Genomic DNA, 26469 nt, shown 5'->3' with positions numbered 1-26469 from the left:
CCCAAATTTATGCACCTGCCTACTTTTGTTTAAGTAATTATTGCACACTTTCTGTAAATCCTATAAACTGAATTTCACTTCTTAAATATCACTGTGTTTGTCTGCTATATTATATATTTAATTGAAATTGCTGTTCCGAACAACCAATGATACATAAAGGAAAATCTTGAAAATGATCAGGGGTGCCCAAACTTTTTCATACCACTGTATATATATATATCTATATATATATAGATATATATATATCTATATATAGATATATGTTCATTATGAACGTGTGGACGGCCTACATAGACTGTAATTAACAGGAAACAGTATTAGTAGTGGAGAATGAGAACAGTGGGAGTTCCTTTTGTGGTAAAAGATGAAGCATGACATTTTTGGGGTAACTTGCTGACATTCGTCCTGCGATGAAACGCACAATGTCGATGCTGAAACAAGAGATCATGCAGCCCTGTGTCTGCCATTGTCTTTCTTTAATTCAGCTTGAGGTTCATGATTTTTTACATACTCAATAACAAAGACTGTCCCCCAACTATCAACTCCTACAACAGCTACCCTCACACTGCAATGTTTAATTCATCTTGTGAAGGGCTCATTGTATGGGGGAATTATGTTATGGTCTCAAAAAAGTATAAATTCAAAGTAATCCAAAGCACACAAAGCAAGTTGTACTCAATGAATAATGAATTCCACAATGCAATGAGCCCTTCACAAGCTTAATTAAGCCCAGTAAACCTGTGTGATCAGGACAAATACCCAGCAGTGCTTCTACTCCATGGTCTTTGAATTCTGATTCAGATTCAATAACATCTTATTGAATCTGAATTAATTATTGAGACACACGTGTGACAGCTTATTCAGATGGACTCACCCATATACTCTCTGTTGAAAGACTCCTGATAATACTTTTTCACATCAGCACAAAGACAGGACATGATTTTTTCTTGCAAATGTCACCTGCAATCTCGTCCACTCTGGTGTGCCAGTGGGGCTAAAAAACAATCGGCTTGCCTCTAAACTAAAGAAAAATGAATGAAAAGGTGTGGCTATCCAACAATGAGGGCCAGCGCATTAGATACATGGAAAATGAGTTTCTAAATGTGCCTATATTGTATGCATTCAGTATGTAAGTACATGTTCTCACCGTGGTGAGTTGAATCCACTGTCAACAGTGACAGAGCTGGAGTCCATACTGTCGAGTCTAGCAGAGTGGGCGGACTGCTGGTTCTGACTGGGCTCTGGAAGGTTCTCTTTAGCACCAGGGAAGGTGAGGGTTCTTTCAAACCTCCTCTGTAGATCCCTCTCCTTTTCTCGCTCCAACAGCCACTGCATGGTCCCTGCTCCACCTCCTCCCATCCCAACAACACCTCCTCCAGCCTTTTCGTCCTCTCCTCGACTTTTGTTCCCCCCCTCCTCGAGTTCATCGTCGTCTGAGACGTTGTAGTAGTCAAAGGAGGCCTCTGCAGCGCTGGTAGTGGGTTCAATGCCCTGTGGGGTAACGGATGGTGTGGCCACCAGAGGTTTGGGAGCATCAAATGCCTCCTGGGAATCAAGTGCATCGCAGGACGAGGACAGAGTAGAGGAGGCGAGGGCTGGAGGTTTTCTCAGGGAGCTGTAGCCGGGCAAAGGGAGGCTAGGAGGAGGTTTGAAGAGTGTGTCTTTACTAAAGATCTCCTTACGTTTCTCCTGACCAGAGGAGGCACTATGGGGAGGTCTTCCATTGGAAAGGGGGGGGTCAGGGATAGAGAGGGGTATTGGAGGCAGGCTGCCACCCTTAGGTCCCATCTTTGACAAGTCCTCCTTACTTTCTAGAGGATGGGGTGTCTGTCTGTCCATTTGCCTGTCAGCACTGCCTAGTTTTAATCCATCATGACTACTTTTGCTTAGAGTTCCCAACTGGTTAGCTGCTGTAAGAGCAGCCTCAGAGGAGCCAGCACATTGGAAGTAATCATCAGGAGGGACGGCGCTGGACAGTGGTTTTGGCGAGTACGCCGGCAGGCTGTCCCTGCTCTTACTCTTCTCTAAACTCCTGCCCCCATCCAACCCCAAAGACTCCACAGCCAATTTAGATGAAGGGGGTGTGGCACGAGAGTAGTGAGCAGAGCTCTGATTGGCTCGGAGGGTGCCATCGTCAGTATAGTAACGGCTTCGGTCGTCGTAATAATCGGGTGGTCCAATCATCCCAGCTCCAAGTGGTCCTTTGGAATTATCCATGGACCTGGAGCGTTCCTTTGCCTTGTCGCTGCGCTCGTTCCTGGACTTCCTCTCCTGGGTGTGGGAGTGGGAGCGGTGGACTTTGGAGTGGTGGGCTGATGGGCCATGGCTTGGCTCGGGGAAAGGCATTTCTGTGCGCCGCTTGGCAAGCTCTCCGGACACATCCCACTCTGGCGTGACAGGTAGGTGGGAGGAGTCGAGGATGTTAGGGTTGCTATGTGCCAAGTGAAGGCGGGCCCGTTGCCGCTCCATGGCCAGGGCGTGTTCCCTCGGTGACCGAGCCAGTGAGGACGAGTAGGCTCTGTAGTCTCTGTCGGCCAGCTCCAGGTGGGAACCATCGCTGGGCTCGCCGCGGGGCGCTCTCGTCTTGCTATGTGAGCGGCTGAGTTTGGTCTGAGACTGCTTCCTGTGTCTACCCCCGCTTCTCCTACTCCTGGAGCTCTGATTGGCTGATGACGCTTTGCTCCTCTGCGCACGCTCTTCTTCGAGGCGCTTCATGACCGCTGTGTGACGGGCAAGGTTCTCCACAGTAAGGTCAGGGTTGATTCGGCGGATGATCTCCATCTCTACATTGCGTGGCAGCTGGCTGGGCGCCTCCTCGTCGCGGAGCGGCCACTCCTCTGGGGGGAACTGTGCAGAGAAGGTAGCCAGCTGCTTGGTCTTGTCCTTCTTAAAGCTCAGACGGAACAGCTTTAAACCAAATTTCCGACTTCCTGTACCACTTCCTCCACCTGCCTGTTTCTCGATCTCTCCAGTTCCAGTTCCAGTTCCAGTTCCCCCTCCTCCTCCTCCTCCTCCTCCCCCCCCACTTCGGTGTTTGGTGAGCGTGTCCGTCTTGAAGGGGAACCCAAGGGTGCTGCGACTCTTTTCTGTGTTGCCTGCTGCTTGCTGAGGAGGTGTTTGTGGGGAGTGTGGGGACGAGTACGCCTCCCGGTGGTCTTTGGGAGATCGACGCTGCAGGGTGGTGTGGTGGCTGGGTTGGTCGTCTCCACGGTAACTGTTGTTGTTGTAAAAGGAATCCCCACCTCCTCCACTGTGGTTTTGGCTGGACTTTGGGTGTGTTCGATCGCGCACAGCTCCAGAGGTGGACGGGGTGATGGTGCCAGAGAGAGGGGAGGTGCACTGCGTCTGCTGATGCTGCTGCTGGTTCTGATGCTGCTGCTGTTGGTGTCGGTCAGCAGAACGTTCATCTAAGTGGTACCACTTGGAGCTGGTTCGGATTAGGCTCGGAGTGATGAAGTAAGTCTGAGGGGTTACAATAAAATATCCGTCTGGTGTTGGGTAGATCTTCCGCTCACGGACCAGCATGCTTAGCGTGTGGTGCAGAACCTCCTCCGTTGGTGTGGGAACACCTGAACAAAGACGAGAAGAAGTTAGAGCAGATACATTTCACACAGGTCCACATTAGATTATCTTTTTATTAGGTTTAACTCCAAGGAATCACATTTATGAAAAACATACAGTAATGTAAAAAACTATTTATCCTCATGCATCCTGCTAACATCAAGAGCCCCTTCAGGTCCTTTGAACAAAATGCATTTTTTAACCTCTTGCAGAACAAAAGTGTAGCAACATTTTGAAGTATTCCACACGTGTTTTTGGTGTTTCATCTCCTGTCAACAGATAACTAAAAAACTATGTTTAAATAATGCAGGTGTAATAATATTCTCCCAAATGTATACATTGCAGAAACCTCACTGCAGTTTCACATTCAAATCAGCAAGGGTTGCCAGGTTGTCAATACATTGGCAAACAGTGCATGGTTGTCATTCATGTGAAAATTCATATTGTACTTTCTTTCGTTTTTGTGCAGAGGCATAAGGGCTCCTGCAGTCCTCCCTTTCTATCAAATTAAATTATATTATTTCTAACAGTTTACAAAATTCTTTTCTCTATATTCTAGTAGACCAATTGAGCACAAAACAGATACTGTGTGCCATTGAACTGCAAACACACACACACACACACACTTGAGCGGAGCCACAGTCAGTCGGCCTTCCTCTTTCTTTTACAGTGTACGGGTTCATTTCAGTTTACAAATGTCTTCTCTCCTATGTATCCTCTCTACTTCTTCACTTTTCTTCTTTTGTGTTCTCTCTATTCTCTTCCCTCTATTAACCTCCATCTGTCTCTGTCTCTCTCTCTCTTCTCAGTATCTCCTGCTCTCTCTCCCACCGTCAGCTCAAGGTATTACTGCCAGTTACATCATAGCAGCCTTTCAGCCCAGCCAGAATGATGCAACTCCATCCAGAGAGACAGACACACACACACACACAGTCCATCCCCCTTGCTCTCCATCTTGTTGATAAGAAGGCTGAGCAGAGGGAAGGTGGCGGAGACAGAAGCAGTCTGCTGGTCTGGATTCAGGACGGACTAATGGACGGTATTACATATCACATTGCATCAGGGGAGAACTTGTACCGGGCGTCTTCTACTGATGATGATGAGAATAGAAAAGAATAGAGTTGGTGCACTGCACAGCTATTTATTTGATCTGCCAGTAAAGCTGAAAGGGAGTACACCTGAAATGTTGTTTAAAATATCGCATTTCAACAGCACAGTGGGTCAAAGTGGAAATAGGAAGTGGGTGTGTAAACTGTGAGGGAGTTTTGAGAATAATTCTTCAGTTAATTTTCCTAATATGTTTGATGAATGTTGTCTGTTTGTCCAGCCTGCCCCCCCCCCCCCCAATCCTTTCAGAACATTGCGTTTGACCTGTGGTCCAATCAGGGTGTTGCTACTAAGATATATACAAAGATGGCATATTTGCCTCTTTTGACAAACTTATTGATTGACTCCTATTCCATCTATATCTTTATACTGTTTTAGATAGGCCAGCAACCTTTTACGGAGGCGATACTCTGGTTTCCAACCCATTCCCCTTTGTTATGGACCCTGTTCTAGAGTCCAACCCATGCCTAAAAGGTGCCATTTCTATAGTCTGTATAATCGTTTTGAGCTGCAGTGCTCTATAACTGATATTTTAAAAAGGGTCTGGGCTCTTGACGAAGGTGAGGATTCGACCTCGCTATGCGAGATCAGGTCCACTACTCTTCTATTTGTTCATGGCACATTCAGAGCAAAGCTATCCACAGGGCCCAATGTGCCCCAGGTTCACACTCAAACCACAATCGAACTAAACATTGACCGGACATGTATCCGCTGCCAATCTAATTAATATGTTTTGGTCCTGTCCCTCCCTAACTGTATGCTGGAAATTCATATACATTAAACTCAGGGGGCCTCATCTCCTCTTGTGCCTTCCCCCATAGCTCCCTGCTTCATTAGATTCTCTGGTGCCTGCTTTCCAATGCCACTTATTTGCTTTTTAAGCTGATTGGCTTGGCGCCTGGTATTGGTGAATTGAAAAAGTGCTTTCCCCAACGCACTTACAATGGTGAGCCGACAATGACCAAAACCCTCCTTTAACCGTCTACACACCGTGTGACGTACCCACACATATTTTGATTTATAGCTTACCATTATGACCCACTCATATATAGAACCAGTGGTATGTTTGCACTTCCTCTTCTTATTGATATGTTTTGTTAAAAAAGAAAATTACAATAACACAATGGCCAAAATTTCACTGAATACTTGACCCCCAGCCATGTTTTCTCAAAAATGGCAAAGGTTACCCATACCACACCAGATTATCTACTCAACCACAGGGCTATTTGAATAATAATTAACAGTATAATATAAATAAAACACTTGTGAGATTAGTTAATATATGTATATAGTATAATAAGTGTTACTGATTTAAATTGTTTGATGATAGAATACAGAAAAAAAGAAAAAAAAGAAACAGGATGAATATCTCTTGACGCAGCTCTTTTTAAACATGTACTATATCATAGCACAATATGTTAACGGTCTCTCTGCAAATTTTGACTTGGATGAAGTGAAGTAAAACATTTTTTGTAATTTTCTTTGTACAGAGGTTTAGGCAAATCTCCAAATGGAGCATCTATGATTTCTGTGTGATATTTCCATTTTCTCATGTAACAGACTATTTATTTCACATTTATAGCACTAATGATGTTCATCCACATACAGCAGTAACATGCACTAAATAAACCAAAATAATGCTCTGTGCCCTGAAATCATCATAAAATATAGGCAGATGAATCATGTTTTTTCATAACGCTGTCATTATCTCTGCCCGCCGTTCTCAGTCTGATTTCAGTCTAAGACCCCTCTTTTTAATCGTGCAAGCCTATAGGAGCCGTCTAAAGCCATCCAAATGAGACTGACAGCACTTTTAGCCACACTAAATGAATCCAGTACCACACTTTGTGACCCATAGTATTAGCTCTGCTGAGACTCGAAACGACCTAACATGCTGGCTGTAAGTTGAAACGCCTCCGGGAGAGTTCACGGGGCATCACCGGAAGCTGGGGGTGCCTGATGTTTTGTCCTCTCTTATTTATCCCACCCGCTCTACACAGACCCAGCGCCTCGTCACAGGGGGCCTCTGGAACTGCCAGTCAGCTAACTGCAAGGTGGACTTCATCTCTGGCTTCGCTATCAAGCAATCGCTGGACTTCCTGGCTCTCACTGAGACTTGGATCACACCAGACAACACATCAACCCCTGCTGCTCTCTCCTTCTCCTTCAGCCACACACCCAGACCCTCTGGTCGGGGTGGTGGCACAGGTCTACTCATCTCACCCAAATGGAGTTTTGCTCTCTACCCGCTTCCATTTACCCCACTGTCTTTTGAGTTTCATGCAGTGACGGTTACTCATCCGGTTCATCTAACCATTGTCGTTCTCTACCGTCCTCCTGGTTCCTTTAGAGACTTCTTGGAAGAACTAGATGTCCTCCTATCAAACTTCCCAGAAAATGGTCCCCCGCTCATCCTTCTGGGTGACTTTAACATCCAGACAGAGAAGTCATCGGACCTGCTACTCTTACTGTCTTCCTTTGCTCTCTCTCTCAGTCCTTCCCCTCCTACTCACAAAGCTGGCAACCACCTTGACTATATTTTCACCAGAAACTGCTCTACAGCAAACCTCACTGTAACTCCACTTCATGTTTCTGACCATTTCTTCATATCTTACACTCTCCCACTCTTTGGAACTAACAACCCTCCCACAACGGATTCTGCACCTGTCCGTCGCAACATCCGCACCCTCCTCTCTGGCATCCTCTGTTCTGTCAGCCCTCCCTTCAACCGATTCCTTCGCACTTATGCAGCCTAACTTCGCCACTGACACTCTTCTCTCTACGCTGTCGTCCTCTCTTGATTCTCTCTGTCCTCTTACGACTCGAAAGGTCCGCAAGTCCTCTCCGGCTCCGTGGCTGTCCGAACCAGTGCGCGCTAAGAGAGCCACTATGCGAGCAGCGGAAAGGAAATGGCGAAAATCCAAACACGCCAGCGACCTGCTTGCCTATCAATCTCTTCTCTCCTCCTTCTCTGCGTCCATCTCTGCAGCCAAAAGTCTGTTCTATCAATCCAGAATCGAATCCTCTTTATCTAACCCTAAAAAGCTCTTCTCAATTTTTTCCAACCTCCTTGGCCCCCCGGGTGCCCCCCCCCCCCCCCCCCCCCCCCCCCCTCCACCCTTCTACCAAGCCACTTTGTTGACTACTTTACAAAAAAGATAGACGACATACGCTCTTCATTTACTAATCCATCTTCCATAACTACACCTCCAGTAACTTCACCTTCTTCCCCCTTGTTTTCCTCTTTTATCCCCCTGTCTCCTAGTCAAGTTCTTACCTTGGTAACCTCTGACCCCCCAACCACCTGCCCCCTTGACCCCATCCCTTCTCACATTCTCCAGTCCATTGCTCCGGACCTTCTTCCCTTTCTCACCCATCTTATTAACACCTCCCTCTCAACCGGCTGTTTCCCTAACTCTCTGAAGGAGGCGGAGTCAACCCTCTCCTGAAGAAACCCACTCTCGACCCATCTGAAGTCAATAACTACAGACCTGTCTCTCTCCTCCCCTTCCTTTCCAAAACTCTAGAGCGAGCTATCTTTAACCAAGTCTCCTCCTTTCTTCACTGTAACAACCTTCTAGACCCTCACCAGTCTGGATTCAAGGCAGGCCACTCAACAGAGACTGCCCTCCTTGCTGTCTCAGCTTCACACTGCTAGAGCAGCCTCTCTCTCCTCTGTCCTCATCCTTCTAGACCTTTCCGCTGCCTTTGACACAGTGAACCACCAGATCCTCATGTCCTCCCTCCAGGACCTGGGTATCTCAGGCACCGCGCTCTCACTCTTCTCATCCTACCTCACCGACTGCTCTTACCGGGTAACCTGGAGAGAATCTGTGTCTGAGCCTTGTCCTCTGACTACTTCAGTCCTTGGTCCTCTTCTCTTCTCTCTGTACACCAACTCTCTTGGCTCTGTCATTCGCTCGCATGGCTTCACCTACCACAGCTATGCTGACGACACCCAACTGATCCTCTCGTTTCCCCAATCCGAAACACGGGTAGCAGCACGAATCTCTGCCTGTCTGACTGACATCTCTCAGTGGATGTCCTCTCACCACCTGAAAATTAACCCGGACAAGACTGAACTTCTTCTCCTTCCAGGAAAAGGCTCTCCCACCCACGACCTAACTATTAACTTCAACAACTCAGTGCTGGTTCCGACTCCGACTGCCAGGAACCTCGGAGTGACGCTCGACAGTCAACTCTCCCTGACTGCCAACATTACCGCAACAACACGCTCCTGTAGGTACATGCTGTACAACATCAGGAGAATACAACCCCTTCTCACTCAGAAGGCGGCACAGGTTCTGGTCCAGGCTCTGGTCATCTCACGGCTGGACTATTGCAACTCCCTCCTGGCAGGTCTACCTGCTAATGCCATTCGACCTCTACAGCTCATCCAATGCAGCTGCTCGACTGGTCTTCAACCTACTGAAATTTACCCACACTACTCCGCGACCTTCACTGGTTACCGGTGGCTGCCCGCATCCGCTTCAAAACATTGGTACTTGTGTACCGTGCTGCGAACAGATCGGGTCCGGTCTACATCCAGGACATGGTCAAACCGTACACCCCAGCCCGTTCACTTCGCTCGGCTTCTGCCAATCGGCTTGTAGCTCCGTCACTTCGAGCTAAACACTCAACAAAATCACGACTGTTTGCTGTGCTGGCTCCTCATTGGTGGAACGAGCTCCCCATTGACATCAGGACAGCAGAAAGTCTCTACATCTTCCGTCGCAAACTAAAAACACATCTTTTTCGACTATACCTTGAATAGGTAGCACTTAAATGCCGTAGTAGCAATTAAATGTCCCTTACCGATAGCACTTTGTTGTTTAGCATTTTAGTAGCACTTAAATGGCACTTACGGATAGTACTCTGTAGTTTAACGTTATTGAAGAAATTGTACTTGCTTGATTCTTATTGTTCTGAGTTTGGACTCATGGTTTAATGCACTTATTGTAAGTCGCTTTGGATAAAAGCGTCAGCTAAATGACATGTAATGTAATGTAATGTCTGAGAAGAGATTGGAAGGTTGTGGCTGAATCCGTAGGTTGTAAGCTTTACGAAGAGGTCCGTCAATCGCCTGTAGCATCAATCTAGCGGGATCATAATTCCTAATTTCCATAATTTGGGAGCGGTCTCCAAGTCACCTTTGAGTCATTCTCAAGTCATTCTTATGGTTATGTTTATCTTTGCTGGTTAAATTGAGTTTGAAGCATGTAGAATTGGCTTATATACTCTTGTCGCCCAGGCTTTGCAGTTTAATTTGGTATGTGGCATCATTATATTCGTTATTGATTCATAAACGTGAACCCATGAACAAGATATTTCCCCCCTAAATAGGTCGCCGTGGGGATAGTTGGTAAGCAAAGCATTTCATTTCCAGTTGGAAGTAATTAACCAAAATATCTGTATGTGTCAAACAGGGCCGACGTTGGCCGGTTGAACATTAAAATAGCTGATGATGCATGGAAGGGAGTGCTTGATAGAATAAAATCCTGCTTTTTTAACACCAGGCTTAACTCATTTGGTTTAAAATAAAACTACTACGCTGAGGCTAAACTACATTAACATTTTGTTTCATTAGTTCTTCAGTTTCTAAACTTAATTTAATTCCTGACCCTGAAACTGCTTTACTTAGGCACTCCAAAGTTGTAGAGAACCACAGCACCCACGCAGCCTTAGTGTACTAGCTATGTGCACAATGTTCTCACCAGACACCAAATATTTTACACATCCATATACTCTGAAAAATAAATACGCCATCAAATACTTCATTGTTCATGTTGTTTTATGCTGATGTCCCTGTGGTCTGATTTATGTTGGACTCAAAATGTTACCCTTTTCTCGAGGTGGTGACATTATCAATTCACTGCTCAGCAGAGAGGAATATTTGATTCATATAGTTCAGCCGTTTCTCAATGAGAAACTGAATTTCAGTTCTTTGGCAAAAGTGTCTCTTAACAACTGTTTGAGTGTTTCTCAAGAGGAAACTCTTAGTGCTATTTAGGAGGACTCCTAGTGGTCAGATGAGATCTTCAGTAAACATGGCCCCCGGTCTTTACACAGGCTCTAGTTCCAAACCTGGCAACCTCGCTGTGACAACAAAACTTAAGGAGGCTGCTCATAGTCTCTGCACCTGAGTCCTTACACAGCCCCCATAATCAGGAACTGTCTTTTGTACATGAGATCGTTATTAATATCCAATAGTCACAAAATGTTGAACTATCCCTTTAAATTAACCAAGAATGTTAGAATTGTATTTACTAGGTCATCAATAATGAAGAAAAGACTTGATTAAAGCATAAATAGGCCTGGGTTACAGAAATAAGGGAACTGGTTGGCTTCATTCAATGTCAGAGTGATTACATCAGTGCAAAGGAATTTGATGACATTTACCCATATGGGCAAAATGATCCTTAAAAATCATTCTAAGGCAATGACTGAGCCACAGATTGACACATTAAAAACTCATTGACAGCCGGGCAGACCGCTGTGTGTGTTGCCTGTCATTACGTCATAGAGGTGCAGTTGCTTTGGTGACATGACGCAAGTTCTCTAAAGAGGGAAACCCATGTAAAGTAAAACGATGGGGTAGGTCCGCCATGGAACACAACAAAAAACATTAACGATCAAAAATGCGAAGAATAAATCGAAGAAAAAGTTTCATTGGAATAATAATTGTAATTAATCAGTTGAATGACAATTAATAATAAAAAACTTTGATAGCTGATTTCTTGTTTAACTTGTATTTTGCCGTCTCTGGTTCTAGCTTCACAAATGTTGGACAGGCCAAGATGTGAGAACATCACTTGAGCCCTGGGAAACTGCAGTGCTCGGCGGTTCGATCCCAGGCTCCGCTAGCCCATGTTGATGTGTCCTTGGGCTCTTAAGACACTAAACCCCAAATTGCTCTCGTAGCTGTGCCTACGGTGTATGAATGTGCGTATAAATGGGTGAATGATGACAGTAGTGTAAAAGTGCTTTGGAAGACTAGAAAAGCGCTTTACAAGTACAGGTCTATTTCCATGAAATTATAGACCTAATTAATGATTGTAAAATTAAATCAGCAGATTTGCCAACGATAATCCTAAACCAGCTATCTGGCAATTAACTGTAACTGACAAATACTGACTATACTAACCTCCCTGTAAATTTAAACCAGAATGTGTCGTCAAAATAAGAGAAAAAAAGCTGAGCACAGCAGCTTTTGTTGGTCCAACTTCCAAATGTCTCTCCACTCAGGGTTCCCACAGCAGATTTCAATTTCTGATCATTTGAAATGGAATGGAAGTCCAATCAAGCAGCCAATACTTGGTTGTAGGAAATGATCCTTATTGTAGTGGTTGAAGGAATAACCAAAGATTCACTGGAGAAAATCCCACTTGACACTGGGCGGGGTCCACACAGGTGGCCAGCCAATCACGCTAACATTTATACTTACGTTGGTGTCGCCAATCAACATATCCTGCATGTTTCTCGAGAGTGGGCAGAAACTCCACACATTGTTCTACCATGTACCATTTTAACCACCTGCCTCAGGACACAGCAACATAAATACTCCAACCCTGTGATTAGTGGAGTACCTGCTCTACCTGCTAACCCCTGAGCCACAGCTGCTCAGGGTTACTCTCTTCCAGGGACGCACTGGGACTGAAATCAGGTCTGGGACTTAAAGATGGAGACGCCTTTTATACCAGTGCCATTTGAGCGTAGCCCCAAAAACAATTTCCAGTCATTTTAACACTAAATGGAGCTCTTTTCTAGTCTTCTGATCACCCAAAGCTCTTTAACACTACATGTCATCATTCACCACACTGATGACATGGGCTACCATGCAAGGTGCCACCATCAGGACTAACTAACCATTTATACCTATCTAAACACCAATTTGGGGTTAAGTTTCACAGCGACATGGACTAGCGGAACCAGGGATCAAACTGCCGATCCTCTGATTGAAGGACGACCCTGTTCTACCACTGAAGCGCAGTCACCCCAGATGATGCTGAAGACCTTTAAGACACTTAAGTGTATTGCTGACACCTCATTAGTTTTTATGAGTATGTCACTAGTTCACCGACTCAAAGAAGAACGGCCAGACAAGCCTAGGTGAGCTGGAACACAATCAGATTTCAACCAAAACGAGGGTCAGTCCAAATTGGTAAGGGCCGCTCAACCCCCATCCCTTAATATGGAAAGTATTATATTGGCCCAGTCTAGCAGTGTTGTCTGTGTGGGCAAGGCTGGCCCATGCTATGGCTTGTGTTATCGTTGACGTGTAAACACCGTCCATTTATCCCAATTCCCACGACATTGCTCCTCTTGAGGTCTTATTCTGTGAGTTAACACTTCCATATCATATAGAGCGGTCAACTTTTTGTGTGAGGAGAATGATGCTTTGGTCACCAGTGCTATGCACGTAAGTTTAGAAACATCAGTTACACCCATTAAATCCAGCAATCCTCTATTCATTGTGGACTTCAGAAAGACCAAACGCTGCACACACGCCCCATCCACATCAACTGTGTTTACATATAGACACTTGCACCTTCACTCTACTGTATATACATACTGTTTATATATATTATACATATCCACTGTATACTATATCTGCATTGCACTTTGTTTGGAAATATACTACTCTCTTTGAACTGCTGGTCGGATGCTAACCGACATTTTGTTGCCTCAGTACCTGTACTCTGTGCAATGACAATAAATTTGAATCTGAATCTGAATTCCTCTCTAGTGGTAAGGCAACGCTAGTGCACAAGGCCTCTCCATTCTTCGTATTACTCCACTGCTACAACCAAGTCTGTATATTTTATACAGAAGTCAGCCCGCTACAACCAAGAATCTGTTTCCTTTTATACAGAAGTCAGCCCGCTACAACCGCAAGTCTGTTTAGTTTATACAGAAGTCAGCCCGCTACAACCAAGAGTCTGTTTAGTTTATACAGAAGTCAGCCCGCTACAACCAAGAGTCTGTTTAGTTTATACAGAAGTCAGCCCGCTACAACCAAGAGTCTGTTTAGTTTATACAGAAGTCAGCCAGCTACAACCAAGAGTCTGTTTAGTTTATACAGAAGTCAGCCAGCTACAACCAAGAGTCTGTTTAGTTTATACAGAAGTCAGCCCGCTACAACCGTAAGTCTGTTTAGTTTATACAGAAGTCAGCCAGATACAACCGTAAGTCTGTTTAGTTTATACAGAAGTCAGCCAGATACAACCAAGAGTCTGTTTAGTTTATACAGAAGTCAGCCAGATACAACCAAGAGTCTGTTTAGTTTATACAGAAGTCAGCCAGATACAACCAAGAGTCTGTTTAGTTTATACAGAAGTCAGCCAGATACAACCAAGAGTCTGTTTAGTTTATACAGAAGTCAGCCCGCTACAACCGTAAGTCTGTTTAGTTTATACAGAAGTCAGCCAGATACAACCGTAAGTCTGTTTAGTTTATACAGAAGTCAGCCAGATACAACCAAGAGTCTGTTTAGTTTATACAGAAGTCAGCCCGCTACAGGACGCAGCATTTGCTTTGATGAAACTTTGAAACACAATTTTGCATGGCCAGTTTGAGCCTTTTTGGCTTGAATTCTATGAGAGCTTCCTTCATCTAACTGTGGAAGCGTTCGTTTGAATGGTACAGTCTCTGACATCAAGCCGTACCAACCACTAAGCATGAAGGTGGTGCAAACCAGTTATCCACATGTCTCTTTTCCATTATCGGAACTTTACAACCCATAATCTGAACATCGCCTGTGTAGCGAAAACACACTTCTTTGCTGAATTTATCTATACACATTATACTGTGTTCCCTGTTCAAGCTAGTTATTATAAACATTAGTTGGTGGATTGTTAGTTCCTGTAGTGGAAAAGGTCTGACTGAGGCCCAGCAGTGTTACCTTCTTGGTTGTGCTTTCTAATGAGCACAACTGGTGTTGTTTTTAGGTGGAAACACTCCTTGTACTAGTGCTGCGCCATCCTTGGTGCTGTAATAGCAACCATGCTGCTTGGGCTGCTTTTCTTTCAAATAACGTGCGTCCTTGCTTCCCTCACTTGTGTTTAACTTGTGTATTAACTCTGTACACATTACATCATATTCATCTTTGTCTGATGTGAGGGTCCAAGAACAGATGATGTTGTATGCTGTACAGATTGTAAAGCCCAAAATGTGTGATTTGTGATATGTGGCTTAATCAATATGAAATGAATAATGTACTCCAGGAAAAACTGCTGGGTGAAAATAAGCATGTGGACACACCATGTCTGTGGCTATCTACTCACTTCCCAGGTTGACACAACACACACAGAAATGATATTTAACTGTCAACTTCAGATGGTGGTGAAAAGAATAATCTTGAGCTACTATAACACTAAACACAAAAATGATCTGTATGTTTTTCTTTTACTTTGAACCTATGTGCAGCAGTAGACAGAGGATGATGGATTGGATTCGATGTGGACTCGTGTGGGTGTGTGAGCTGGTGTTACCTGGAAAACATGTCTGCAGGTGTTCGGTTAGGGCCTCCTGAGTGACAGGCTTGTGGGCGGAGTTCATAGCAGAGATAGCCAACAGCAATACCTCTCCCAAAGGGATGAATTGCGATTGGCTGATGGGGGACATACTGATGGGTGACACATCACCTGTAAAAAGACAGAAATCACAGAAATCACAGAAATCAGTGACTGGATAAATATCCGCTATAACCAGGACCTGTAAGACATATGGACACCATGCAGTCTAATGTCGCAAATACATAAAAAAAATTAAAGCTGCAAGCAGCGATGTGCGGGTCCTCGTTCCTCCTCCACGTCGGGGGTACTGGCCGGACGCCGGCTCAAGCGGCCCGGGAATGTCTGCGACCGTCGGAGTAAGCGTCTGTGAGTTAGCAGTTTTTTCTTGCATGAAGCGATGCTGGAAATTATATTGTTCTGCAAACAGTCCACCACTTGCTGTATCCACTGTATGGCACGAGACAACATGCATCAACATAATACATTTGAAGTGGATATGATCAATTCCCTTCATCAGGAGTTCAGTAACATATAGTGGCATGAAATACACAAGAATTAATGGAAATATCACACACACTGACTTCCGGTACCGTTTAGAGCATGGTCCCAAGAGACTTTCTTTTCAGTTTACATGTTTTACATGTTTCATAAATAAATGTAGGTGAAACGTAGCGTTGGGGCTGCTTAAATTAATGTTTGTAGGGGGCGCTATCGAGCCATATTGCCATTCTGAAGCATTAAAATCGTAATAGGTAACTACATCTTTGACTTTAAATGTGTGTGCTAAGTTTAGTTATGTTTCGAGCATGTTACATTGGTTTATTCGGTCATGGCAAAGGATCTGATCGCCGATGCTCCAACTCGCCGCCCTTCAACGAGTCCATACAATCTTCACAGTGAAGCATTATTAAGGTCTTAAGTCTATTCTGACACATTCTGCCAGGGATCTGATTAATCTGTGAGGAGAAGGGTATAAAAGTAGAAAACATGTAACTTACTGTTGCCACTAGGTGGCGCTATGACTAGAATGCAAATGTATCATATGGATGTCTTCAGGGTCAGTATGTCATGACATATGAGAAATATGGAGCAGATTACATAATGTATGGCCAAGTTAAAAAAACTTCCATTTTCATGGCGAATGGTGTTCTTTGCCGTTGCGCCCTACACACAGTTTTATATTTTTTTAATCCTTTTATAACTTTTCATTGCTAAGGTCTCTAGATCACACTGCCCGACTTTGGAATGAATTAGGTTTAACCTCTAAGAGGAGTTTGCTGTTTTACAACTCCCCAAAACGTGAAGGAAAGGTTAAAAAATGTGCCACTAGATGGCGCTATGACTACAATTCAAAATTAACATATGGATGTCTTCAGGGTCAGTATGTCATGACATATGAGAAATATGGAGCAGATTAGATCATGTATGGCTGAGTTAAAACAACTTACATTTTCATGGCGAATGGCGTTTCTTTGAAGTTGCGCCCTACACACAGTTTTATATTTTTTAAATCCTTTTATAACTTTTAATGGCTAAGGTCTCTAGATCACACTGACGATTTTGGAATGAATCGGGTTTAAGCTCTAGGAGGAGTTTCCGTATATTACAACACCCAAAAATGTGAAAAAAAGTGAAAAAAGGCTAAAAATGGCGATATTGAGCGTTTGACTGCAGCGCCCCCTAATCTTCAAATCTTATGTTAAGGGACTCAATGTGGACATGTGCTAGCAATTTGGTGAGGATAGGTTAAGTCATTTAGAAGTTATGTGTCTTTAAATATGAGGCCGCACCCCTTAGAAGTTAATTGGCCCATATCTTCTGAATGCAATGAGATATCAACAAGCTTTACACAACATTTAATGACATTGAACCAGTAATGTATCATATACATTTTCGTATCAATCTGAACCAGGGTTTAGGAGAAAATTGAAAAAACGTGTTTTTACACAATTCAAAATGGCGGAAAATCTAAATTGGCGCATTTTATGGCCACAACATGTGTACCAAATTTTAAGTCAATCGGTCATTATTAGCAAAAACGGCAGGCGTTCTACCATAAGGGGGCACTATAGAGTAAATTATTTGTACGCAAATGCGAGACCTCCAAATTATCAAATTTTTCGCCAGTTCTGATATGCATGTGAAATTTAAGAATGTTTGGGATATGATAAAGGCCTCAAAATCGATTTCATTGCTAGCTAAGAATAATAATAATAATTCCTCGAAATACAATAGGTTCCTCTACAACGAAGTCGTCACGAGGACCCTAATAAGAAAAATTCCTCGAAAAACAATAGGTTCCTCTACGACGAAGTCGTCCCGAGGACCCCAATAAACCCCCTGGCTTTCTCGGTTGTCTGGCTGAGGACCCGACCTCTCTCTTCCCTCATTTCCTGTCATCTCTCGACAGTTTCAAATAGGATTTGGTAATTTCCTTAAACATTTGGTCACTGTAGTTTTTAAATTAAATGGGACTTAAGCAGGAGGAAGTAGCTCATTTGTTGAGGACTATTTTCAGCGGTGGATTAATCCCCATTAGGAGGACAGTGTATGTGGGATTGAGTCAAAATAAACTACAGCATGTGTCAACACAAGCCAAAGAAAATGTTAAGAATGTGTAGATACTGGATTACACCCGACTGATGTGATCACAATGTAAACCAGACCAGATGTAATAACATTGGATGTAATATTGTAGCAGTTTATGGGAGGACTCAAAACAATGTATTAGTATATATTTCCAGCTTTGTTGTACACATACTGATATTGATAAATTAAAACTGTGACTGGATCAATGTCTTGCATGCCTATGTTCTGACCATCTCCACATATGATCAATGTCTTCCATACCTATGTTCTGACCATCTCCATATATGATCAATGTCTTCCATACCTATGTTCTGACCATCTCCATATATGATCAATGTCTTCCATACCTATGTTCTGACCTTCTCCATATATGATCAATGTCTTCCATACCTATGTTCTGACCTTCTCCATATATGATCAATGTCTTCCATGCCTATGTTCTGACCATCTCCATATATGATCAATGTCTTCCATACCTATGTTCTGACCATCTCCATATATGATCAATGTCTTCCATGCCTATGTTCTGACCATCTCCACATATGATCAACGTCTTCCATGCCTATGTTCTGACCATCTCCACATATGATCAACGTCTTCCATACCTATGTTCTGACCATCTCCATATATGATCAACGTCTTTCATGCCTATGTTCTGACCATCTCCATATATGATCAATGTCTTCCATACCTCTGTTCTGACCATCTCCATATATGATCAATGTCTTCCATGCCTATGTTCTGACCATCTCCACATATGATCAACGTCTTCCATGCCTATGTTCTGACCATCTCCACATATGATCAACGTCTTCCATACCTATGTTCTGACCATCTCCATATATGATCAACGTCTTCCATACCTATGTTCTGACCATCTCCATATATGATCAATGTCTTCCATACCTCTGTTCTGACCATCTCCATATATGATCAATGTCTTCCATATCTATGTTCTGACCATCTCCATATATGATCAATGTCTTCCATATCTATGTTCTGACCATCTCCATATATGATCAATGTCTGGCTGATTTAATCTCATTCCAATCCAATTTATTCTGCAGCATCTCCACCTGCATTAACACGTGATTTTGCTTCTCAAATAAGATGGAGAGATGACATGTTAATACCAGGTGTCCTTTTGCAGTTCCATGACTAAGAAAAACACACTTGGCCACTATAAATGTCAACGTCAGTGGAAAGGAAGATGTTTGTCCTCAAGTCCTCAATTATAACATTTATAAAGTGCAGAACCAAAGGCAAACGGTAAAGACAGAAGACAATATACTACAGCCGATTTATACAGATTCAATAAAGTACACCCATCAAATCCTGCAAGAACAAGCATTGTGGAGTGTCACTGAACCAAAACATCAATAGAGATCACGATCACTGAACAAACTTGCAGTCAATATGCATGGAAAGTATAGAAACAAGTTTGTGTGAAATGGTAAATGAGGTGTAGGAAACACAAGTTATAAAGACTAGACATTCTGTAGAGAGAGCTGGAGGTGAGGAGGGTGCACTTTAGAATATATTATACATACACATATATTCTGCAACTTGCAACTGACTTGCTGAATTATCTTTTGAAATGACAAACATGTGTGAGAACATGATTTCTATCTCATCGTTGACTACTGACATATTATTTCAAAAATAAGGAAATAAGGTAGTACCACTAATTGGTACTTCATTAACTACTACTATTAGTACCACTGCTGCATCTTCTAGTGACATTTGTACTACTGCCATTACTGCTACTATTTTGCTCCAAACAAGACAACTCCTGCCTAATAATACTGCCACTACTACAGCTACTATAGCCAATACTACCAATAATACTCAAATATAAGCAGAAGAGATACTTTTCACCGTGAGCCCACAGGCAGGTCTTCCAGCTCTGGTGATTTCTTTGCTCTCACTGAATTGTACTGACTGGCATGGCAACACTAACTGTTACAGCTCTACATTATATGTATATACATATCCCATCAACCCTATACTTTAAGTACAGTATGAAAGTAAGATAATTGTACAGGATTTTTGACCTACTCCCGGGTAATTGTAATGTCTGTGCACCATTTAGACTGAAATGACCACTACTATTGACTGCCATGATATTTGGTACAGACATCTCTGTCTCTCTCATGATTTATTTTAATAACGGTGATGATCTTGTTACATTCATCCAGAGCCAACACTTTTATTATGTCCAATACTTTGATTTATGAACAAATCCTTGCATAATGGGTGACATTTCCATCAGCCTCAGCTATTCTTTGTGCTAATTAGCAAATGTTAGCATGCTAAAGCACCCAGACGATATGCATGGCACACATTGTTCCTGTCAAACATCAGTGTGTTAACATTGTTTTCCATGTTAACATGCTATTGGTGGAATTTAGCTCAAAGCACTGCTGTGCACAACTGCAGCCTCACAGAGCTGCTAGCTTGGCTGAAGACTGGACCAGCCACACATAAAGACCGTTTGCACCAACCAGTTGTTAAAGTCTTTGACAATCAGGAAGGGGCATGAACCTCATGAGTAAATACATCAAACACGCTGAAACGTATCCTCATATGTGTCCATTTATGAAATGCATATCTTTTGCTACAGTTACTCCAGGCGTCCACACTACTCCGGAGTTTGAAAACCATACAGACGCCATATAAGTTTGAAATTTCCGGGGTTGTGGTAATGTGGACAGGGGCAGAATCGGAGACCTTTGAAAATGCTAACGTATACACCTGCGTCCCCTACTTGTTTGGGTGTTAGAAGTCACGACGTGTCCTTCCCTGATCTGTCACAGCCTTGATTATCGATGGACTACGAGGTTAATTCAACATGGATAACAGATTACAGGCTTTGCTGACTTTGTTGTGTATACTAGCAGCTGTTGGAGTTAAATTCCACATTGTATAATGCTACTACTGCTGACATGCAGAGGAAGCAGCTGTTTTTGGAGCGATTAGTGAGCGGCGTGACCAGCGGCGTTATCAGACCTACGTAGTCTAGAGATATTTTAGATCTCCTGTATACGTGTTAAGATTGATAACATTGGATGTAATATTGTAGCAGTTTATGGGAGGTCTCAAAACAATGTATTAGTATATATTTCCAGCTTTGTTGTAGAATTATACATACTGATATTGATAAATTAAAACTGTGACTGGACACATTCTATTTGAACAGGTGTAGCTGGTTTACCAATGGGGTCAACTCTTTTCTATTTAGAGATCAATGTCCTGCATGCCTATGTTCTGACCATCTCCATATATGATCAATGTCTTCCATGCCTATGTTCTGACCATCTCCATATATGATCAATGTCTTCCATACCTATGTTCTGACCATCTCCATATATGATCAACGTCTTCCATGCCTATGTTCTGACCATCTCCATATATGATCAATGTCTTCTGAAATTCTGCAGTCCAGCAAACTGTGCTTTTCCTCCCATGATACATGTTCAATAAAGAATTCTAATAAATTGATCTTCGACTCCAACCTTATCTGTGACCAGTCTGTTATCCTGACCAGACTTCCAAATGAGCTCATAGTAAGGGGAGCCTTTTTCATAAAGATCCCTATTAGATGGAAGCGTTCTGTGTGACTGAATACTGCAGAAAAAAAGAATATATTAAATTGATTTATTTGAATAATTGAAAGACGGTAAATCGAAGTTCAAAGAAAAACCTAATAAAGATAAAGAGTTAGAAATAACTAACAAGTTGTGATCCGCCTGGTCTGATTGTGAAAATAAAAGAAATAGAGATTAACCCGGCGTGATAACTTACAAACACCTTTTGATCCGGCGAGGTCTTATCTGGTCGGGTTCATCTCCATTTCTTTTATTTGTAGAGAGTCTCTATTTAGGTTAAAATAGGAAATATTGTAGAATTGGCTATAGTGCGATATATAGATTGATTAGTTGGACAGACTTTAATGGATTGTGATTTAACAACATGACATTAACTCATAACCGGTTTTAAACGATGGCAAGAAAGTATTGACAAAAAACGTACTGAAACTGACTATACAGAAAAACCTTCTAAAACGATGCTAAAATGCCTGTGTGGACGGAGAGTGTTTTCATTTAAAACCTGGTTTCAAAACAGAACCGTGTGGATGTAGCCTGAACCACTGGTCAGTAACAGCTGGCCTTCTGGAGGTAGCCAACCCTCCAAATCCCACAAATAGGAAGGAGGGGTCACACGTTCTCATACCAAAACAAACATTGATGCCAACTAGCAGCTTGCATTGTTTATATGAGGTGCCATTTTTGCTGACAAAGCAAAACAAAAGAGTTTGGGTGAGTTCCTAGATGGAGAGGTGTTAAGCACTGTAAAGCCTACAGAAGTGAGACTTTATTTTTAAAAAGTAACATCATTAGTTGCTAATGTCGCAAATATCAAACACATGTTTTTTAAAATTTCTAATAATACCTGGCACTGACTGGATATGAAGATTATAATCTGTTTATCCCTCACATATGATTATACCTGCCGAGTGTCGACGTCAACGGACCCAGACTGGAAGAGACCCGGGTGGAGCTATGCAACAAAGTGTTCCTCCTCACTGGGACAAAGGTGTGCTGGGGACCTTCTCCAGGTGCCCAAAGACAACAGAGACCAGCATTAGGATTTTGGAAAGATTGTATTTTGCTAATTTATTTTTAAAACATAATATTTTATTTAGGTATGTTTACAGTTCACTTGAAAATAAGGAATACAAGTAATTAGCCATGCTTCTGACAAAGAACGAACAGAAAGAAAAAAACAGATTATGCAAGTAAATAAGTAAAAAGAAATAAAGAAAATTGCAAAAATGTCATCAAAACAACCATGCAACACTTCAATAACATTGTCAGTCAATCATGTCAACTATCAATTCAGCCCAACAAACATATAAAAATATATATTCAAAGGGTTCTATACACAGTGTTTCTTACACTTGGGTCTAAACTTATATATATGTAGTAGCATCCTGGTAAAGCTAGCCCTACATCAAGCAAAATCCGAAACGCCTGTGAGGTTAGGGATGGCGAGTCACCTGACACCTTTCTTAGCCTCCGAAGAAAGGTCGATCTTTCCATATCGTGTGTATTTTGCTAATTTAATGGCTAATTTGTGGGTTTAATTGGTTTATTTAGCAGACTCAAACAAGTTTAAAGATGGAGCAAACTCGCCTTGGGGAATGCATACTGGTACATGTTGGCACAGCTGGCAGCTACTCTGCATTCTCAGTCATCCACATAAAGGTGGTGAATCTTCCTTCCAGACAGCCCATCCAAAAACATCTCTTTAGCATGTGTTATCAATCAGGACGTCGTATTGTTTTTATTGAATGGAACAGTAGTAACCAAAACAAATCCAATCGGTGTTTCCCTTTCACCCAAGTTGTAAAATAATTCTAAATACAAACGCTGCTTCTGTTACATGATACCAGCGCTGCTTTTCCCCATGAGTACTACTGCTTCCTTCAGGTGAAGAATGCACTTATTGACCAGTCACATAAGCAGGCAGCTAGCGCACATATATGTGTGTTTGTCATGTCATGTAAGTGTGGAGTGAAACTTCAACTGTACACAAGTTGCATCAGCACAAGTGTTCCTGATCCAGTCCTGCCAATAAAATCACGGACTTTCAGGTAAAGAATAGCCATTTTGTAACAGTAGATGTTACCCACTCACTCCATCACTGTCCAAAAAAACTGACAGAGGGAGAGAGAGAAAGAAAGAGAGCTAGTCAGGGTAGGAGGAGGAAAAAATGATACAGAGGGGGAAGAGAGATTAGGAGAGAAAAACTGCAGAAGAGAGGATGAAAGAGGGGAGCAGCTGTGTGAAGCAGAGTGCTGAGAGAATCAAAAGAGAGAGTGTGTGATAGAGGGAGAATGATGGAACATTGGTCGTCCATGTCCCTCTCACTGCAGTGGTAGTAAACAATCAGCCAGCCTCCTTTGTCCACAGCACTAAACCACACCCCCTCCTTTTGTCACGCACTCCCTCCCTCCCTCACCATCCATCCTTCCATTTCTCTTGCTTTCTGTGAACCTCCAGTATCTATCTCTCCTACAAAATATTTGCATCCATCCTTCGAGCACTCCCATCTATCTATCGCTCTCTCTACTCTCCCTCTCTCTCTCTCTCTCTCTCTCTCTCTCTAGAGCGGTGACGCTAGGCTGCTAATGCTAACTAGCAGCTGTTGCTAACAGGCTAGCCGCTAGCCAATGAAACAGTGAGACAGACAGTGAGACAGATAGACAGTGAGACAGATAGACGCGCGTGACAAACAGATTCAAACCTTGGCTGATAGTAATCCACTCCTTTTGTAATAAAAATAATTAAATCCAGTTAAAAAGCATAGTAGAGCTTCTGATGGTAGCGCAGCTCTCTTTCTTTCTTTCCCTCTCTCACACACTAGCTCATCCGCCTCTCTCACACACATTCTGCTCCTCCCCCTCCCCTGACACGCACACACACGCGTGCGCGCCGTCCTTCTCTGGTCTCGCGCGCGCACAGACACACACACACCCCTCCCTTCACTCTTTCCCACTCACACACACAAATGAGCATTCAGTCAAGGGCTTCCCACAATCCCTTGCGCCACACAAAGACAAGGGGGTGTGACCAATCACACACCGCCTCACTCTGCTCCCGTGTTTTTTCTCCCCTCCCTCACTGTGTGAAGCCCACAGACATACAGGATTGTGGGCGGGCTGCCGAGAGGGTTGCCATGACAACGCATCCCCAGTTGCTCTTTGTGGCTATCACACACGCGCACACTTCAAGATCTCTGTAGCATGTCTCTGCTACATACATCTATCTCTGCTATGCTCGTGAGTGCGTGTGTGCGTATGCTCTCTTAGCCGGTGTTGCAGTACTGCAGCTGGGTTCTGGTGTGACCCAGTTAGAACACTAAAGCTGGATGTAGAACACACACACACACTAATATATATATATATATATATATATATATATATATATATATATATATATATATATATATATATATATATATATATAGAGAGAGAGAGAGAGAGAGAGAGAGAGAGAGAGAGAGAGAGAGAGAGAGAGAGAGAGAGCTGTAGGGATGATGCATTTTTGTAGGCCAACCTCTGAAGTTAACATAAACTGGTGTTCTCATCAAAAAGCAATGATACTTTACCATTTTTTGGGATTATTGTAGAACTAAAACATTTATGATACATACACATTTTGAGCAAGATAATCTTCACAATGAACACCACTTACATAATTTGTTATGCAATTAATAGCAAGCTAATGTATGGCCAGAAAGGAACTCCACCACAGTCACATGCCACCACTAAGCTAAAGGAGGACCAGTGGTCGGCATTATGATGTTAAGTAGTCTCATTTAGATACTTACTAGCTACATTTGCATTTTTTAATGCACGTAAAAGCCTCAAAATTCACACTGTATTTTATGACGTGGAACAAAATGTTACAATCTCTGAAACGTGTGTCAACAGACCTTATTCCAAGCCTTTTGTTGTATAGTCCGAAATCACAGATTTGCCTTAAAGGGCTTTACAATCTATGTGACTTTCACCAGTAAACTGTCTGCCACATTGTTGTTCGCCAGGAAACAGTTCCAGTGTGTAACTCCCCCCATAAACCACAAATGACTGTTTTGACATTTCTGTTTGTGTATAGATTAAAGAAATTAAAACAACATGTTGAGCTTTAGAGGTGTTTCCCTCCGCGTTCAATTTTCAAGCTAAGCTATGCTAACTATACCATGATTATCTGTACTTAAAGTCACAATCCTTAAGATTTCCGCCCTGCTTGATTTACAATTTCTTAAGTCAATCTGAACATCTTACCCATAAAAAGCTAATATATTCCAAAATATATAACAAGAAAACATTTTCATCCACCATCAGATTTTGTTCCGGTGCTCAGCTGGTGGAAACGTGTCGGCTTTGTAAGGGCCATTTGGCCACTATAACAGAAACAGAGAGGGCATCTTTAAGCAGCCAGTGAATATGAGCGCTATACAGGCCGAGGGACAGGAGGGTGGCAGATACAGCTGGTAGAAAGACACAGTGGTGTACTGAGTGTTATTAGAAGGCAGGCAGACATGTCTGTGGTAATGTGAGAGTGATTAGCATGTGAAAAGATGGTTGGCACTTGTTGAGCTCGGGTGACTGGAGGGGTGAAACAGTTCACACGAGAGAAAAGGGGTGAAATAGGGGGGGGGCTTCCCCTTTTCTTTTCAGGGGGGCCCCTGATTGACACCTCCCACAACTCCTATATCATGCGGCAACGGTTCAAATAGCAAGTAAAGCATTCAAATCCACAATCATTTACAGTACAGCAAGGGAGCATGTCAACACTGGCAGTGTTTGATTCATGATGCCTTAAAGGGATCTTGGGATATGTGAAAATGCTTCTTGTGAATTTATTGTGGTCAGGGTCAAGGGATGCAGCCTCTCCTAAAACCACCTCGATGAGCCAATGACAGGCAGCGTAACAATGACATGTACAATGCTAAGAACTAAAGTATACATTTTAATCATAGAGGCTTTTAATAAGACAGTAAAGTGATAATTATTCACTTAGAGTTGTATTTACCTCATACACACAAAAAACTACAGTTATTGATTCGGTACATGGATTCTTAGATAACTAGCTGTGGTTGCTTCTCTTTCAAAATGGAGACAGGAAGG

At 42.8% G+C, this 26469-nt stretch overlaps 1 protein-coding gene across 3 annotated transcripts in view; it reads right to left on the bottom strand.

Annotated features, from left to right (window-relative positions):
- Window positions 1-24286, bottom strand: part of LOC117737485 (storkhead-box protein 2-like) — a 31041-nt gene extending 6755 nt beyond the window's left edge. For 2 of the 3 annotated variants that reach the window (XR_004610044.1, XM_034543485.1), the window contains exons 1-3: window positions 24081-24285; window positions 15159-15311; window positions 1148-3569 (exon numbers count right to left, since the gene is read on the bottom strand). Coding sequence is in view for 2 of the 3 variants with exons in the window: in XM_034543485.1 (XP_034399376.1) it covers window positions 1148-3569; window positions 15159-15291 (2555 nt within the window). In the remaining variant the exon portion in view is untranslated. Of the gene's footprint in view, window positions 1-1147; window positions 3570-15158; window positions 15312-22280; window positions 22381-24080 lie in introns of all 3 variants that reach the window. The other variant, XM_034543486.1, reaches the window with a different exon arrangement.
- Window positions 24287-26469: the final 2183 nt, after the last annotated feature.

Source organism: Cyclopterus lumpus, chromosome 10, assembly GCF_009769545.1.
Source record: "Cyclopterus lumpus isolate fCycLum1 chromosome 10, fCycLum1.pri, whole genome shotgun sequence".
Taxonomy (NCBI): Eukaryota; Metazoa; Chordata; class Actinopteri; order Perciformes; family Cyclopteridae; genus Cyclopterus; species Cyclopterus lumpus.
This window is presented reverse-complemented; position numbering and strand designations above follow the sequence as displayed.